This window comes from Mirounga leonina, unplaced genomic scaffold (assembly GCF_011800145.1).
Source record: "Mirounga leonina isolate KUSES-001 unplaced genomic scaffold, KU_Mleo_1.0 Mir_126, whole genome shotgun sequence".
In the NCBI taxonomy this organism is placed as follows: Eukaryota; Metazoa; Chordata; class Mammalia; order Carnivora; family Phocidae; genus Mirounga; species Mirounga leonina.
This window is the reverse complement of record NW_023270314.1, coordinates 22499955-22518216: the sequence shown is the minus strand read 5'-3', so window position 1 is coordinate 22518216 and position 18262 is coordinate 22499955. Positions and strand designations below refer to the sequence as shown.

Below are 18262 nucleotides of genomic sequence, written 5' to 3'. Positions count from 1 at the left end.
TCTGTAATTCTCGTATTTTCCAGTTTTTTCTAGCGGCTATCGTTGCACTGCACAAAGGACAGGAGGGGACAGGATAGCCAGGGTCGGTCATCGAACATTTTCATTCCAAATGGGGTGTTTTCCTTTTCTTTTTTAAGGACAGCCAGGGAAACACTGAAGGATAAGTAATGTACCTAGAGTATGAAAACTAGGGAAAACTGACAAACGAACATGTAGGAATCCCAGACAAATCTTCCCAAACCGTCCGAATGGAGTGGAAGTAAATTCTGATCCTCCACAACCCCTCAACTTGGCAACCCCAAGTCCCTGTAAAACAGAGTAATTGGCGGTGCGGCTCCGCATGACGTCATACCGCAGGCACTCCAATCCCACGTGGGGGAGCGCCTGGTCCGCCTCTCTTTAAACGGTACGCCACGCCTCCTTCTCTTTCTGACCAATCAAGTGCCGCTCTGTAGCCTCTTTCCTCCCTTTCCCGCCGTCCAGACCGCCCATCTTGGCACGCCGGTCTAATCAAGGAGGTCCTCCCTCTGCCGAAACTTACCGGCTCCCGGCGGAAGAGGGGCAGGGTTTCTATCTTTTGACTCCACCTTGGTCTGTGCAGCGCCGGCCAACCCGAGCCGTCAGATCGAGGGGGCGTGGCTTAGGGTCCCTTCCCGCAGTGTGCGGTTTACTGTTTGCAGGGGGCCGCTGGGCGCTAGACGAAGCAACCTCCAGCTGGTCTCTGGGTCGGGCGGGTCCTCCCAGAGGCGGCACCATGGAGCGCTCTCCTGGAGACGGCTCCGGTCCCAGCCTCGTGGACCAGCCCTCTGCTCCCTCCGAACCCCCTGACCAGCCCCCCGCCGCTCACACAAAGCCGGACCTGAGTTCTGGGAACCAACCTGCCGGCCCAGGCGCGGCGGGCGAGGCCCTGGCGCTGCTGACTTCGTTCGGGCGGCGGCTGCTGGTGCTGGTGCCGGTGTACCTGGCCGGCGCAGTGGGACTCAGCGTGGGTTTCGTGCTCTTCGGTCTCGCCCTCTACCTGGGCTGGCGCCGGGTCCGCGATGAGAAAGAACGGAGCCTTCGAGCAGCGCGGCAGCTGCTGGACGACGAGGAGCGGCTCACGGCGAAAACACTTTATATGAGCCATCGAGAGCTACCTGCCTGGGTGAGCGAGCACCCTCAGTGCTGCATAGTCCCCCTCCTAGTCCCCCGGTTCTAGGGGTCTCCCTCCTGTCCCTAAAGGCAGCTCCCCACCCTGGGACCACGGGAGGGAAACTCCCCTCTCGCCCCGCTAGCCGCCTGCCTGCTGGGACGCGCCACTCTTGGGACCGAGTAGCCACTCTTCCCCCTCCCCCCTCCTTTCCGCGCGCCCAGATCCCGATCCTTCCACAGAGTCAGGACTTCTTCCTCTGCTCCTGGGCAAGCAGTAAGAACATCTGGGGAGCCGGTCTCAGCCGTGGACCGCCTTCCTAGCCATGCTGCTTGAGCGTTCCTCGCTTCTGGTGCCGCTCGCGCCTTGCTGCTCCCGGACATCCCCGTTGCGGCTCAGGCGCTTCCCTCGTCTCTCCAGTCTTCCTTGAGACTTTTTTTTTTTTTTTTTTTTTTTTGCCTATATAAGGCCATAAGGTTCTCCCTTTTCCCGCTCTTATCCCCGGGGACCCGCCGGGACCCAGGCCCAGGAGCACTGCCCAGGAGAGCCGCCGCCCCCGACCGACCCCCCCGCCCTCGCCTGCCAGCCCCAGGCAGTTGGGCCGCAGCGCAGCAGAGGCGACTGCGGGACGCAGGGCGGGGGTGTGGGGGGCAGGGTAGTGCGGCTGCTGCAGTGCCCGCTGCCCACACTCCACGGCCCTGGTCGGCCCCACCCTTTTCCGGACTGCGCGCCGCGCCGGCTGGGTCCGGGCACCCGGGCCCTAGGTCTGCGCGCCCTCGCCTCCTGCCTTCTCTCCAGCCCTGCTGGGGCAGCGCCCGTTACCCGGCCCCTCCCCGCCTCCGCTTTCCTGCCCTTCCCAGCAGAGGCGCCAGTCTGGGGGGAGAATGGCCGAGGAGAGGAACCAAAGTTGACACTAGGCAGATAGGGCCATGCTGCGCAGGCCCGGGACTGGAGAGGGGGAAAGGGGGAGACCTCGTCCCAGGGGACGTGCAGCCCAGGCAGCAACTGTCTTTGTTCCTCCTGCTCCGCATCATGGAAAGCAGTCTCCTTCCTGAAGCGGGTGTCCCTCTTCCTCCCCAACACAAAGCACAGGTGTCCTTCCTTCCCATAAAAGGAGTCACACTGATGAAGAAGAAGAAAAACAACACGGCTAGGGCCTAAATAGCTCTTCTGGCCCCTCTCTAACTCTAGGAGCTGCTTCCCTCTTCACCTTCTTGGTGTAGAAGCAGCTCCAGTCCGAGGTGAGGTGGGAAGGCTGCAAAAAGGGACCAAGACTTCTCCAATCCCAGGATTTCCTCCTTAAACTCTGATTTGTCAGGACCTCCCCCTCCAGAAAGAATGTGGCCTTCTCCTCCCTCCCCCGCTGCTCCAGCAGCTGTCATCATTTCACATCCCCCAGCTGTCCACAAAGCAACTTTGCGTGGCCCACAGCCTGTCAGGGCCCCCCATCAGACCGCGGCACCCCCAAACCCTGTGGAGGAGTGAATGCTCTGGACATCCCAGCACCCACCACCACCACCACCACCACCAAACCCTGGGTGTGAGGAGGTTCTGTCACAGCTTCTCCTTTCCTCTGTGGGCGTGCCATCCAGCATCTTAGTAGGAAACCCCAGGTGGAGGCTGTGCTCATCTCTCTCTCCCCCTTCCTTGCTTCCAGGTCAGCTTTCCAGATGTGGAAAAGGCTGAGTGGCTAAATAAGGTGAGCACCGATTGTCTGTTTTTCATGAGTGGGGAATGGGATTCGTTTCTCTAGCCAGACCCTGCCACGCTTCAGGTCTAGCCCCAGTGCCCTCTGTAGGCAGGATTCTGAAGGAACTTGTCTTTAGGGGGATGATTAGGCTCTCCTATGACAGGTTCCCTCTCCTTCCAGATTGTGGCCCAGGTGTGGCCCTTTCTGGGGCAGTACATGGAGAAGCTTCTGGCTGAAACTGTGGCCCCGGCTGTTCGAGGCTCTAACACCCATCTGCAGACATTTACATTTACACGAGTGGAACTGGGTGAAAAGGTATGTGCGTAGGAAGGAAAGTAACGGGAGGAAGGAGACAGGGCAGGGAAGGTGGGTGGCCCAGAAGGGGCTGAGATACTCCCCCCTTTCCCTTTTCTCTCTCTTAAGAATTTATCTCTCCACAGCCATTTCGTATCGTAGGCGTCAAGGTTCACCCTAGTCGGACCAAAGAGCAGATCCTGTTGGATTTGAACATCAGGTAATACTGCTCATTCTTCCAGCCTCCCATTCAACAGGATCCTGGTCACTCTGACCGCTTCATCCCCTCTCCCCTCAGTTCAGCCCAGTACCAACTCTCTGTTCTCTTTCTTATCAACCGCCAGTTATGTAGGTGATGTGCAAATTGATGTGGAAGTGAAGAAATATTTCTGCAAAGCAGGAATCAAAGGCATGCAGGTGGGGCAGATGTCAGGGGCCCCCATAATAGGGAGACTTTGCCCTAAATTTCATCAGATGTGGGGAAGTGGGAGGTTGGAAAAACCAAGGCTGGGGAAGTTTGGGGCAGAAAGGCAGCGTTTTGTGGAGAAATGCTATGTTCTTCTCTTGCCCTAGCTACATGGTGTCTTACGGGTGATTCTCGAGCCACTCATAGGGGACCTTCCTATCGTGGGGGCTGTGTCGATGTTCTTCATCCGACGCCCGGTAAGGGAAAACATTGAGGGGAATGGGGAAGCAGGGAAAACAGGATTGGGAGGGAGACGGTGGCCAGCTCTGGGGCTTGGGGGAGGAAGGGCTGAGGGGTCTGGCAACTGTTGGATGGGTGTGACCATGCCACCATGTCCTCTGTCCTGATCCCACTGCTCTTTCCTTCCAGACCCTAGATATCAACTGGACGGGGATGACCAACCTCCTGGATATCCCAGGACTCAGGTGTCAAGGATTTATTGAGCACCTAAATGTTCCAGCCCTGGGCTGCAGGTTTTTGGGATACAAAACAGTAAACGATGCAGCCAGTACCCTCCAGGAGCCTTGATCATCCTAGCTGGAGAGATGACAAATACCCCTGAGAAGTTCCATAGTGTGATTTTCCTCCTGTGGGGGAGCACGCGTTTGGGTAGAGAGTGAAGAGGGTTGTAGGCTGCTCCGTGGGGTGGGGTAAACAGAAAACGATGAGCTGGGATGGCAGTGAAGGTTCAGAGCAGTAGGTGGGGGATCCGGGTAGAAGAGTAGCAAAAAAGGATTCTCAAGAAAGGATGTCCCTCTAGCTTTAGGTCTCTCTTGGTTGTGGGAAACGGAGATGGGGTTGGGGGGATATTGGGAGTTGGGGCCACACTCACCTCCTTTTCTACTCCCCCGTTCAGCTCCCTCTCTGACACCATGATCATGGACTCCATTGCCACCTTCCTGGTGTTGCCCAACCGATTATTGGTGCCCCTTGTGCCTGACCTTCATGATGTGGCCCAGTTGCGTTCCCCTCTTCCCAGGGTATGGCCTCTCCCCCATCCAATAAGTCCTCCTCTCAGGAACCTCTTCTGGGTCCTTAGTTTCTCATGATCTGATTCCTCTGCACAGGGCATTATTCGGATTCACCTGCTGGCTGCCCGAGGCCTGGGCTCCAAGGACAAATACGTGAAGGGCCTGATTGAGGGCAAGTCAGACCCATATGCACTTGTGCGAGTGGGCACCCAGGCGTTCTGCAGTCGAGTCATTGATGAGGACCTCAACCCCCAGTGGGGAGAGACTTACGAGGTGGGATAGCTGAGGAGTGGGACTGTCAAATGGGGGAGGCCCTGGGGACCAGCCGTGAGAGAAGATGCTGACTGGATGATCCTCATAATGTAGCCCATGAGACCCTTGTCCCTGTGTGTCCTTCAGGTGATGGTGCATGAGGTCCCAGGGCAGGAGATCGAGGTGGAGGTGTTTGACAAGGATCCAGACAAAGATGACTTTCTGGGCAGGTGAGACTCTGCCTGTGTTAGGATTCTAAAGCCTCAGTGCTACCAGGGTCACAGAGGTAATGACGGTCCTTTTCCAGACCTGAGGATTGTGTATCATTTTCCTTCCCGCCCTCCCCACCCCTCGCCTCCACCATGCGTGCCCGTGCACACGCACACGTGCACACACACGCACACACACAGAGTATCTGCTGAGTATAAGAAGGGAGTCTGAGATTGGCCACCTATTTCTAAGGTGGGTGAGTGGAGGACCCATGACACGCTCCTAGTTACAAGTCTCCCCTTTTTCCCTACTCACTGCCCCCCCCTCCAGGATGAAGCTGGATGTGGGGAAGGTGTTGCAGGCTGTGGTACTGGATGACGTAAGTTAGAGAAGAGGAAGAGGGAGCGGGGTCTCACCCACTGGGCTGACGTCTTGCTACATTGGTGGGGAAGAGGTTGTGTGAGTATCTGATCTCTGTTATACCTCACTTTCTTCTGCCTCTCCCGCCAGTGGTTTCCTCTGCAAGGTGGGCAAGGCCAAGTTCACTTAAAGCTAGAATGGCTGTCACTTTTACCAAATGCAGAAAAACTGGAGCAGGTAACCAACGTGGGAAATAGGAAGCTGGAAATATCGAGGACTAGAGGGCAAGGGTCTGACTACTCCCACCGCCGCCTTCCCTCCAGGTTCTGCAGTGGAATCGAGGAATCTCCTCCCGCCCAGAGCCCCCATCAGCCGCCATCTTAGTTGTCTATCTGGATCGGGCCCAGGATCTTCCTGTGAGTGTGGCTTCTGAGGGCAGCTGAACAGGAAGCTCTGGATGCAGCATTCCCATACCCGCTCTTGCCCCTCCCCCACTCGGCTTCAGAAGCAGCGGCATGTAACACAAGGGTTCCAAGGAGGGGATCAGAGCCACCTCAGGGAAAAGATTCTGAGAGCCCACCTTCCTTCACCGAGATAAAACCAAAAACACCCAAGATGGTGACTTCTGAATTCTACCCCCACAGCTGAAGAAGGGGAACAAGGAACCCAACCCCATGGTACAACTGTCAATTCAGGATATGACCCAGGAGAGCAAGGTGAGGGCTAGGACAGCATTGTGGGAGATTGTGTGTGTGTGTGTGTGCGCGCGTGTACGCACGCACATCTGGGTGGGAGGACTGTCCTTGGGATGAAGTCTCCCCTTTGGGCTGCCTGTAAAGGCAAAGATTTTCTGGAAAAACAGGAATGGTACTGCAGTACGCACCCTTGATCCCACCCTGTGCACCTCCAGGCTGTCTACTGCACCAACGGCCCAGTGTGGGAGGAGGCTTTCCGGTTCTTCTTACAAGATCCTCGAAGCCAGGAGCTTGATGTGCAGGTGAGATAATCACCTCCTGAGCCCCTCCTGAATACCCTCTTCTGCCTTCCCAGGTCTGTACCACGTCCCTCCCTCTTCCCTTTGATCATATTCCAGTCCATCTACCTAGACTCTCCATCTCCTTCATGCTCCCCACTCTTCCCCAACGGTCTCTCTAGAATCGTTATTTTTTTTAATATTTTTTTTATTTTGGAGAGCGCATGTGCGAATGGGCTGGAGGACAGAGGGAGAGAGAGAATCTCAAGCAGACTCCCCAGTGAGTGCAGAGCCTGATGCGGGGCTCGATCCCAGGACCCTGAGATCATGATATGAGCCAAAACCAAGAGTCAGTCAACCAGCTGAGCCACCCAGGCACCCCTCTAGAATCATTCTTTATAGGGGCACCTGGCTGGCTCAGTTAGAAGAGCATGCAACTCTTGATCTTGGGGATATGAATTCGAGCCCTATGCTGGGTAGAGATATTGCTTAACAAACTCCTTTTTTAAATATTTTATTTATTTGAGAGCGTATGAGTGGAGGGGAGGGGCAGAGGGAGAGGGAGAAGCAGACTCCCCACTGAGCAGGGAGCCTGACATGGGACTCGATCCCAGGACCTGGAGATCATGACCTGAGCCAAAGGCAGACGCTTAACTGACTGAGCCACCCAGGTACCCCTAAACTTTTAGAATCATTTTTTTTAATTAATTTACTTTTGAGAGAAAGTACACGTGCACAAGCAGAGGGGATGGGCAGAGGGAGAAGCAGACTCCCTGCTGAGCGGGGGGCCTGATGCAAGGCTCCATCCCAGGACTCTGGGATCATGACCTGAGCCGAAGGCAGATGCTTAATCGACTGAGCCACCCGGGCGTCCCTAGAATCATTCTTCATACCTGAGAGTTGTATACTTAAAATGAGTGATTTTGGGCACCTGGATGGCTCAGTCGTTAAGTGTCTGCCTTCGGCTCAGGTCATGATCCCAGGGTCCTGGGATCGAGCCCCGGATCGGGCTCCCTGCTCCGCGGGAGGCCTGCTTCTCCCTCTCCCACTCCCCCTGCTTGTGTTCCCTCTCGCTGTGTCTCTGTCAAATAAATAAAATCTTTAAAAATAAATAAAAAATAAAAGGAGTGATTTTATGGTCAATGATGCTCATTGAAATGATTATGTCTCTGTTTTCCTACTTCACCACATCCCCTCTTCCTCCTCTTCCTGCGCCTCTAGGTGAAGGATGACTCCAGGGCTCTGACGTTAGGGGCACTGACCCTGCCGCTGGCTCGCCTGTTGACTGCCCCTGAACTCACCTTGGACCAGTGGTTCCAGCTCAGCAGCTCTGGCCCAAACTCCAGGCTCTACATGAAACTGGTTATGAGGGTACGGAGACAGAGGAAGCGCTGAGGGTGGTGAGGGGCCTTGTAGATTCCTTGGTACTAAGAGTAAAGAAGAGGAATCCTCTAAGACCTAACGAGCTAGTGTATGTGGAAGCACCTAGCAGGCACACAAAAAAATGTTTGTTGACCAAACTGGGGAAAAAATGGTGTATGAGTAGCATGAGTGTGGAAGGAACCCTCTAGAGATGAGCCCAGCCAAGGCAGGGACCTGTTTTCCGAGCCTCTGCTCTGCCCCCAACCCCCACATCCCTTGCCTGCTGATGGCTCACTGTGCTTCTTCGATTGGACAAGTACACCACCCTCCCCAGATCTTGTACTTGGATTCATCAGAAGTGCACTTTCCCACTCTGCCTGGAACTCCTGGGGCTTGGGACCTGGACAGCGAGAGCCCCCAGACAGGCAGCAGCGTGGATGTCCCACCTCGACCTTCTCACACTACTCCTGATAGTCACTTTGGGACAGAGGTGAGTCTAGATCTGGAAAGGACTAGCTAGGGTCTGTTGCCTAGGTGTGCAAAGCCTGGTTCAGGGCTGGTTTTGACAGGTTTCTTTCTGACTGCCATCTGGTGCCTCTCTCTGTCCCTTTTGCAGAATGTGCTTCGGATCCATGTATTAGAGGCCCAGGATTTGATTGCCAAAGACCGTTTCTTGGGGGGACTGGTGAAGGGCAAGTCAGACCCCTATGTCAAACTAAAGCTGGCAGGACGAAGCTTCCGGAGCCGTGTTGTTCGGGAAGATCTCAATCCCCGCTGGAATGAGGTTTTTGAGGTCAGAACTGAGCAGCCAGGACTCCTCCGAGTCCCTTCTTCTCCCCTCTAGCTCTCAGAGTGGTCCGAAAGCCCTCTGGGGTTCGGGTGGTTGAGGGCAAGGTTCCTAGTCATTTGAAGAAGAAAAAGACACCACCCGTCTTTGCACTGTTTTCTCCCACTAGGTGATTGTCACATCAATCCCAGGCCAAGAGCTAGACATTGAGGTTTTTGACAAGGACCTGGACAAGGATGACTTTCTGGGCAGGTGAGAGGGTGAGGGTCCGGAGGGGAAGGCAGGCGAGGCCTCCGCAGGCCACGGGAGTCTGGCTCTGGGGAGATGGAGGCTTGGCTCTGATCACTGGCCTCTTGGTCTCTTTTTCTCCTCCACAGGTGCAAAGTGAGTCTCACTGCAGTCCTCAACACCGGCTTCCTCGATGAGGTGAGCAAGGCCTTCGTGACCCCTCCTGACCGTGACCCACGTCTCAGTCCCCTAGCCCCTCGGTCCCCACCCCCCGAAGTCTTAAGCCCGCCTGCGTCCGCAGTGGCTGACCCTGGAGGACGTGCCATCTGGCCGCCTGCACTTGCGTCTGGAGCGTCTGACGCCCCGGCCCACGGCCGCCGAGTTAGAGGAGGTAGGGAAGGGGCTCCGGCTGGGTCACGGCGGGCGCCAGCGTGTCCGGCTCGGCTCCGCAAGCCCGCCGTGTCCTCCCGCAGGTGCTGCAGGTGAACAGTCTGATCCAGACGCAGAAGAGCGCGGAGCTGGCGGTGGCCCTGCTGTCGGTGTATCTGGAGCGGGCAGACGAGCTGCCGGTGAGAGCCGCTCCCCACGCCCCATAGCCCCGGCCCTTCCTCCGCCTCCCTCAGGTTTGGATGCTCCTGGGCCATCTGGAGTAGTAAATTCCAAATTCCTCTTTCCCGGGGTGGTGCTGGGGTGGGAAGAATGGTCTCTTCGAGGCCAGGAGGGTGGTGGCTGTCAAGTAACCACGGGGACCTGCTCGCTGGCCGGGGATGTCATCTGTGAGGGGAGCGGGAGATCAGCCTCACCGTGTAAGACCGTAGTTAATATTCAGTGCGATAGGGGCACCTGGGTGGCTCAGTCGGTTAAGCGGCTGCCTTCGGCTCAGGTCACGATCCCAGGGTCCTGGGATCAAGCCCCGCGTCGGGCTCCCTGCTCAGCGGGGAGCCTGCTTCTCCCTCTCCCTCTGCCTGCCTCTCTGCCTACTTGTGCTCTTTCTCTGTTAAATAAATAAATAAAATCTTTAAAAAAAAAAAAAAAATTCAACGCGATACTCTCTCTCTAGCTCCGAAAAGGGACCAAGCCTCCCAGCCCTTACGCTACTCTCACCGTCGGAGATACTTCTCATAAGACGAAGGTATTAGGAAATGACGCAGGGCTATCTGGGAGGGATGAGAGCCGCAGAGGAGAGCGTTCCAAGGACTGACCATAACCCCTCATCTCCACCAGATGATTGCCCAAACTTCGGCCCCTGTCTGGGACGAGAGTGCCTCCTTTCTCATCAGGAAACCGAACACTGAGAGCCTGGAGCTGCAGGTACCATAAATTCATTCTATGAACATTTTGCCACCACGGGCTAGGCACTGAACCACGCACCGGGTATTCAGAGAGAAGATTTAGTTCTTGTCTTGACAAGTGCCACGGTGAAAGGCACTGTGGGGAAATGTGGAGACAGGAGCGCAGCCCCAGACGACCCCCGAGCTTAAGGGTAAACAGGCTCCAAGCAAGAAGAGAAGGAAAAGTCTCAGGCTGAGAAGGGAATGAGGAGAAAGAAGGCAAACTAGATCCAAGAGGCAGAGAGGAGCAGGAGCAAAAGGGCTCCTGACTCATGCTAAGAATGTGGATTTATCCTAAAGGCATAGGGAAACATTTGAAGGAGTGAGGGGTGACATACCCAGATTTGCCCTTTACAAAGATCCTACTGATAGCAGGGCGAAGGGCGGACTGAAGGAAGATGGTGCTGGAGGCAGGGAGGTCAGCTATCAGGCTCTGAAGCAAGACATGGTGAAGGCCGATGGTATTTATTTTATTTATTTTATTTTGTTTAAGATTTTATTTTTTTTATTAAAAAAATTTTTTTTTAAGATTTTATTTATTTGAGAGAGAGAATGAGATAGAGCATGAGAGGGGGGAGGGTCAGAGGGAGAAGCAGACTCCCTGCTGAGCAGGGAGCCTGATGCGGGACTCGATCCCAGGACTCCAGGATCATGACCTGAGCCGAAGGCAGTCGCTTAACCAACTGAGCCACCCAGGCGCCCTAAAGATTTTATTTGACAGAAAGAGAGAGAGAGAGAGCAGGAACACAAGCAAGGGGAGAGGGAGAAACAAGCTTCCCACCGAGCAGGGAGCCCAATGCGGGGCTTGATCCCAGGACCCCGGGACCATGACCTGAGCCGAAGGCTGACGCTTAACGACTGAGCCACCCAGGCATCCGGCCAATGGTATTTAGTGGTGGTTATTTTGACGTGGGGGGAGAAAGAAGGAACAGCCTAGAAGTGGACTCCTGGGTTTTTTGCCTGGGGTAGCGGGACAGAGAAGGGTGCCATTGCTAACACAGGGAATGGACAAAGCAGGAGTTTTTTGTTTTGTTTTGTTTTTTAAAGATTTTATTTATTTGAGAGAGAGAGAGTGAGAGAGAGAGAGCCCAAGAGGGGGTAGGGTCAGAGGGAGAAGCAGACTCCCTGCCGAGAAGGGAGCCCGACATGGGACTCGATCCCAGGACTGCGGGATCATGACCTGAGCTGAAGGCAGTCGCAAAGCAGGAGTTTTTGAATCTGAGATCTCTGAGACCATCCAAGGGGAGACAGCCATTCAGAAGGTACGGTGTTCTTGCCGCTCCCTCTTGTTTGAGCACCATGGGCAAGCCCCCGTAGCACCTGCAGTCCCGGGTGTGAGCAAGCAGCCTGAGGGCCTAGAGCGTGAGAAGACCCAGGAGGGACGGTTGAGCAGTGACGCAGTGATGGAGCAGACGGAGGAAGAGGGCCAAAGGGCCTGAGGTGTCGCCGGGGCAGGGGGGCATTTGCCAGGACAGAAGGGGGTCTGAAAAGATAGGAAGTGGCCAAATGTTTCGGAGAAACAAAATGAGACGACTATGACTGACTTTGAAACTGAGGTACCTGATATTTGGAGCAAGTTCAGTGGCGCGAATGGAGTAGAAACTGGATTTCACGGGGCTGAAGGGTGAACAAAAGTAAAGAGGTATGGGAGCCGGGAGAGGGGGCTGGAGGTAATCTAGGGATGCTTTTCCTCTTCTGGAGCGTGAGGAGTCAAAGACCTTCTGAAATTGGTAAAATAATTAGAGAATTACGTCAACAGAAACCAAGAGACCTTAGCATAACGTAACTGTTCCCAGCACTAGCAGAGACGTCCGTGAGCTCCGTTCCTGCCCTCGCACAGCCGGGAATGAGGAGACACTAAAGCTGGCAAATCGGGAGAGATACGGGCGTATTAGCTAGAATGATGCTAGAACTCAGAAGATAGGAAGGGTTTGCAGGTCCGTCCGTCTGGAGTGTGGAAATGAGGGGTGGATGGGCAGGAGCCATGCAGTTCCATGTTTGCTGTGCTTTTCCTCCACCCTGTGCAGCTGTTACAGCCCTCGGGTGTGATCTGTGACAGCTTGGGAAGTAGAGCACAGCCCAGTCTGGTTAGGAAAGGAAGCGGGGCCAGCGACACGGCTGCCCTGTGGCCGTCACAAAGGGGAGTCTCTCTCCAAAACCACCCAAGCGTTTGGACCTAGAACACCGGGGTTAAGTCGTTTGCCTCTTGATTCCACAGGTTCGGGGTGAGGGGATGGGCACCTTGGGCTCGCTCTCCCTGCCCCTCTCGGAGCTACTCGCGGCTGACCAGCTCTGCCTGGACCGCTGGTTCACGCTTAGCAGTGGTCAAGGGCAGGTGCTGCTGCGGGCACAGCTTGGGGTGAGTGCCAGGACCTGGCGGGCGGGCCGGGGGACGGAGACCAGCGGCCGTGTTCTCACAGCCAGGGCGCTGAGCGGGCCCGGCCCAGTCACCGCTCTCTCGCCTGCCCAGATCCTGGTGTCGCAGCACTCGGGCGTGGAAGCGCACAGCCGCAGCCGCTCCTCTCTGAGCGAAGACCCGGAGCTCGGCGGGGGGCCCCCGCCCAGCGCCTCCTCGGCGACAGAGCTGCGGCAGCGCCTGCCACCCGGCGACAGGTGAGCGGCGGAACGTGGAGGATGAGCTGCGCGCCGCCTGGGCCCCGCCCCCTCCCAGCCCTGTCTCCGTCTCCCACAGCGCGCTGGAGGCCCCAGCCGGGCCGCTGGGCCAGGTGAGGCTGACCGTCTGGTACTACAGTGAAGACCGGAAGCTGGTCAGCATCGTTCACAGCTGCCGGTGAGACCCCCGTCCGCCCTCCCGTCCCGGCTCCTGGCCGCCCTCCCCTTGGGCTGCCTTCTCACCTTCACCTTCCTGTGCAGGGCCCTTCGGCAGAATGGACGGGAGCCCCCTGACCCCTACGTGTCACTCGTGCTGCTGCCAGACAAGAACCGGGGCACCAAGAGGAAGACGTCACAGAAGAAGAGGACGCTAAACCCTGACTTCAATGAACGGTCAGTCAGTAGGCATTCAGGTGGAGCTGGGCGGCTCGGCAGGGAGCCCCTGCCTCTAACACCCAGCTGCCCCCGCACCCCCCTCCGCCAGGTTTGAGTGGGAACTGCTCCTGGATGAGGCCCTGAAGCGAAAGCTGGATGTCTCTGTGAAGTCTAATTCCTCCTTCATGTCAAGAGAGCGAGAGCTGCTGGGGAAGGTAAGAGGGCGAGGATGAGCAAGGCGGAGGTAAGGCTTGGGAGCTGCTGGGAGCAAGGCTGTCATCCCTCAGGGACTTAGGGAGGAAGCACCGCAGGTGACACTCCTACACGTGTGACCCGATCCCCTCGGCACTGGTCTGGAGCAGGAGTGTGTGACGATGGGATGTGGTCTCTGGAGACCTCAGAGTAACATCTGGCCCCCACCATCCTCCAATGCAGGTGCAGCTGGACCTTGCTGAGCTAGACCTTTCCCAGGGAGCGGCCCAATGGTGAGTATCTGGTGGGCTGGGGGTGGGCCTGGAGAGTTAAGCAGGAGAAATCCCAATCATGGGAAGGGAGAAAAGAATGCATGCTGAGGGGGCGCCTGGGTGGCTCAGTTGGTTAAGCGACTGCCTTCGGCTCAGGTCATGACCCTGGAGTCCCGGGATCGAGTCCCGCATCGGGCTCCCTGCTCAGCGGGGAGTCTGCTCCTCCCTCTGACCCTCCCCCCTCTCACGTGCTCTCTCTCTCATTCTCTCTCAAATAAATAAATAAAATCTTTAAAAAAAAAAAAAAAAAGAATGCATGCTGAGGGGAGAACCAGTGACTATCTGCAGTACAAGAGCCCTTGGGTCATGCTTCATTTCTAAGAGGACGCAAGTCCCCTTTCTGCCTGAGCCTTCTCTGCTTCTTCCCACAGGTATGACCTCGTGGATGACAAGGACAAGGGCAGCTCCTAGGAGCCAAAGATTCCCAGCCTGATCACCGTCTCCTTGCCTTGCCCCTCGCTGCATCACCACCTCAATGTGATGAGCCTAAAGCTAGGGCCCGAGGGCAGAGTCTGTGCCCCTCAGCCCTCTCCCCTTCCAGGCCCGGGCTGGGGCCTTTGCCTGACCAAAGAGGAGGACCACATGTCGCCCTTTACTGCATGGCCTTTATCCTTCTGGGCTCCCGGGGCAGAGAGCCAAGCTGGCTGTTTCCCGCTCCGCCTGCACAGCCTCCTCCTTTCACCCCAACTGCTCAGGGCCCTCTGTGCCTGTGCCGGCCACTGGCAGCACCAACAGTGGCCTTCGCTCATGCCAAATACAGCTTCTGGAAAGACCTCTTCTCCTTAATCGGATGGCCGCCTTCTTCCCCACCATGCACGGTCAGGGAGGGCAAAGCCATGGGGGGGGAGGTGGACGGGCTAACCACTCAAGCCAAGAGCCTCTGGGACTACTGCGTGTCGTCAGCGTACAGTAACCCAGGTGCCCGTGTCCAGTTCTGCGCCCCCCTTCTCCTCAAGTCTGTCCCGAAAATTACACCTGCTGTGATGACTAGGGCCAGTTTTTTGATTCACTCTGGGAACGAGAACGCTCAGCCACTCCTTGAAGACTTAGAATCTCTATCAGTCTTGGGGCCTCTGGCTGGTGCCTTGCGGTGGGCCTTGGAGGACTGGAGCCAGCCGGGCCGGTATTTGGTTCAGGTGTCTAGGCTGTTAACTCACTGACTAGAACTGAATCTCTTGGTTTTGCACCAACTCTGCCAATCCTCTGTATCTTATATTAAACATTATACTCAAACCAGCTGTGGCTCTTTTTCTTAAGGACAGGGAATCCAGCCTACTGTCACTATTTGCAGGTGACATATTACATAGAGGAAATCCTAAAGACTCCACCAAAAAACCGTTAGAACTAAAAATTCAGTAAAGTTGCAGGATACAAAATCAACATACAAAAATCTGTCGCATTTCTATACACCAACAGCTATTTGGTAAAACAATCCCACTTACAGTTGCTTCAAAGAGAATAAAATACCTAGAAATAAATTTAACCAAGGAGGCGAAAGACCCGTACACTGAAAAATTTGCGACATTAAGGAAAGGAACTGAAGACACAAATAAATGACACGACATTCCATGCTCAGGGACGCAAGTATTGTTAAAATGGCCATACTATCCAAAACAAGCTAGTCAATGCGTTCCCTATCAAGAGTCCAATGGCATCTTCCACAGAAATAATCCTAAAATGTGTATGGAACCACAAAAGTCCCCAAACAGCCAGAGCAATCTTGAGAAGAACAAAGCCAGAGGCATCACACTATGTGATAAAGCTACAGTAATCAAAACGGTATGGTGTTGGCATAAAAACACACAGATAAACAGAACAGAGAGCCCAGAAACAAACCCACACCATACAGGCTTCCCCTGCTATCTGAAAGTACAGCGTTCCTGTGAAACCTTTTGTACACCAAAATGACTGATATAAAGTGAAAAATCAATTACCGTTGAGACGGAGAAATTTTTGAGAATTCCCAGACCCCACAAATAATCTCTTTTAGGCGTCTCAGACACATCTTCTAACGGACATACAAAATAAATTCAAATAAGGCACAGATGCTCCTAGTCCAAAGCTCTGGCATTCAGATGCTGCATGTATGCCTAGGAAGAAACTTGGGGGGCCACTCTCCCAGTGTGGGGTGCTCACTGCCTCCATGATGGCTCACTGGCAAAACAAAAGCTGAATGACATTTTTGCTTTTTACCCTTCTTCGTAAAAGCAAAAACCCCCTTCGGATTTCTTTTGGTTAGTGAAAACAAGTCTTAATGTAGGTCTTTCTTAAAAGCAAAGTGGCCTAACGTGAACTTTCACAAAGCAGGGGTTATCTGCGTAAGGCTAACTACTTTATGACAAAGGAGCCAAGTATCCTAGAGAATGGGGAAAGGACAGTCTCTTTAATAAATGGCACTGGGAAAACTAGACAGCCACATGCAAAAACAATGAGACTGGACCACTATCTTACACCCTACACAAAAATTAACTAAAAATGGATTAAACACTTGAATGTAAGACCAGAAACCACAAAACTAGAAAAAATATGCGACAAGCTCTTTGACATAGGTCTTGGCAATGACATTTTTTTTTAAGATTTTATTTATTTATTTGAGAGAGAGAATGAGAGAGAGAGAGAGCACATGAGAGGGGGGAGGGTCAGAGGGAGAAGCAGACCCCCTGCCGAGCAAGGAGCCCGATATGGGACTCGATCCTGGGACTCCAGGATCATGACCTGAGCCAAAGGCAGTCGCCTAACCAACTGAGCCACCCAGTCGCCCAGCAATGACATTTTTTTTTTAAAGATTTTATTTATTTATTTGACAGAGAGATAGCGAGAGCAGGAACACAAGCAGGGGGAGTGGGAGAACGAGAAGCAGGCTTCCTGCCGAGCAGGGAGCCCGATGTGGGACTCGATCCCAGGACCCTGGGATCATGACCTGAGCCGAAGGCAGACGCCCAACGACTGAGCCACCCAGGCGCCCAGCAATGACATTTTTTAATGTGATACCCGAAAGCAAAGGCAACAAAAGCAAAATAATCACCTACATCAAACTAAAAAGTTCCCGCACCGCATACGAAACCAACAAAATGAAAAGGCAAACTACCGAATGGGAGAAAATATTTGCAAATCTGATAGGGCATTAATATTTGAAATATATAAAGAACTCACACAACACAATAACAAAAAAAAAGAAATCCAATTAAAAAAATGGGCAGATCTGAATAGACATTTTTCCGAAGACGTACAGATGGCCAACAAGTACCTGAAAAGATAGCCACCATCACAAATCATCAGGGAAATGCAAATTTAAACCACAATCAGACATTACCTCACACCTGTTAGAATGGCTATCATCACAAAGACAAGAAATAACAAGTGTGGGTGAGAAAAGGAACCCTCGTACACTGTTGGTGGGATATAAACTAGTGCAAGCACTAGGGAAAACAGCACGGAGGGCCCTCAAAAAATTAAAAATAGAACTGCCATGTGATCCAACAATTCCACTTCTGGTATACATCTAAAGGAAATCACTACCTCAAAAAGATACCTGAACCCCCATATTCACTGCAGCATTATTTACAATAGCCAAGACAGGGAAACAACCTAAGTGACCACTGAAGAATGAATGGGTAAAGAAATGTGGGGTGTGCATGTGTGTATACACACACACACATACACTCATACACACACATCGGAATATTATGCAGTCATAAAAGGAAGAAAATCTTACCACTTGCAACAACATGGATGGACCTCGAGAGCATTATGCTAAGTGAAACAAGTCAAAGCCAAATACTGTATGATCTCACTTACATGTGGAATCTAGTAATAATACTAAAAAAAAGCTCATAGATACAGAGAACATATTGGTGATTCCAGAGGTGGAGGTTGGGGGATGGGAGAAATGGGTGAAGGGGGTCAAAAGACACAAACTTCCGGGGCACCTGGGTGGCTCAGTCGTTGGGCGTCTGCCTTCGGCTCAGGTCACAATCCCAAGGTCCTGGGATCGAGCCCCGCATCGGGCTCCCTGCTCTGCGGGAAGCCTGCTTCTCCCTCTCCCCCTCCCCCTGCTTGTGTTCCCTCTCTCGCTGTGTCTCTCTCTGTCAAATAAATAAAAATAAAATCTTTAAAAAAAAAAAAAAGACACAAACTTCCAGCTATAAAATAAGACCTGGGATGCAACGTACAGCATCGTGACTATGGTTAATAATACCATACTGTATATTTGAAAGTTGCTAAGGCAAGAGATCTGAAAAGTTCTCATCACAAGGAAAAAAATTTGTAACTACAGAAGGTGGTAGATGTTAACTGTTAACTAGACTTACTGTTCATCATTTTGAGATGTATACAAATAATATGTTGCATACCTGAAACGAATTTAATGTTCTATGTCAATGTTAATTTTTTTAAATAAAAAAGGGAAAAAATGCAAGCTAAACTTAAAAAAAAAAAAGGCTTTCGATTTATGAATCATGTCAATTTAATTAGTGGTCACAACCTACTGTGGATGCAGCCACTGAGAATGAGAATGTTGGTTCCGTTGAGGATGGTCAAGGGACCTGTGTGAAGTGGCTCCTTTTGAGTTTCTCAGTAAGACTCATTCCCAGTCGGGGCGCCTGAGTGGCTCAGTCGTTAAGCATCTGCCTTCGGCTCAGGTCATGATTCCAGGTCCTGGGATCGAGCCCTGCATCGGGCTCCCTGCTCAGCAGGAA

The 18262-nt window shown here is 53.5% G+C and overlaps 1 protein-coding gene across 1 annotated transcript; it reads left to right on the top strand.

The window, feature by feature from the left end:
• Positions 1-673: 673 nt before the first annotated feature.
• On the top strand, positions 674-14801 carry ESYT1 (extended synaptotagmin 1). The gene is made up of 31 exons (XM_035002403.1): positions 674-1144; positions 2787-2828; positions 3000-3134; positions 3260-3333; positions 3458-3530; positions 3687-3776; positions 3949-4004; positions 4436-4559; positions 4647-4823; positions 4950-5032; positions 5343-5391; positions 5523-5609; positions 5696-5788; positions 6017-6088; positions 6283-6369; positions 7567-7716; positions 8042-8197; positions 8324-8500; positions 8664-8746; positions 8872-8920; positions 9024-9113; positions 9196-9291; positions 9783-9854; positions 9947-10033; positions 12272-12412; positions 12524-12666; positions 12746-12844; positions 12928-13059; positions 13151-13256; positions 13477-13526; positions 13937-14801. Exons 1-31 carry the CDS (start codon positions 755-757, stop codon positions 13974-13976), a joined length of 3303 nt encoding a protein of 1100 aa, XP_034858294.1. The 5' UTR covers positions 674-754; the 3' UTR covers positions 13977-14801.
• The last annotated feature ends 3461 nt before the right edge of the window (positions 14802-18262 follow it).

Bases quoted from the DNA above. Each gene is read 5' to 3' on its own strand.
- ESYT1 (XM_035002403.1), top strand. From the start codon at position 755: ATGGAGCGCTCTCCTGGAGACGGCTCCGGTCCCAGCCTCGTGGACCAG. The intron at 5,033-5,342 runs GTGAGACTCTGC...CCCCCCCTCCAG, and splicing joins AAAGATGACTTTCTGGGCAG to GATGAAGCTGGATGTGGGGA. The intron at 9,114-9,195 runs GTAGGGAAGGGG...GTCCTCCCGCAG, and splicing joins CGGCCGCCGAGTTAGAGGAG to GTGCTGCAGGTGAACAGTCT.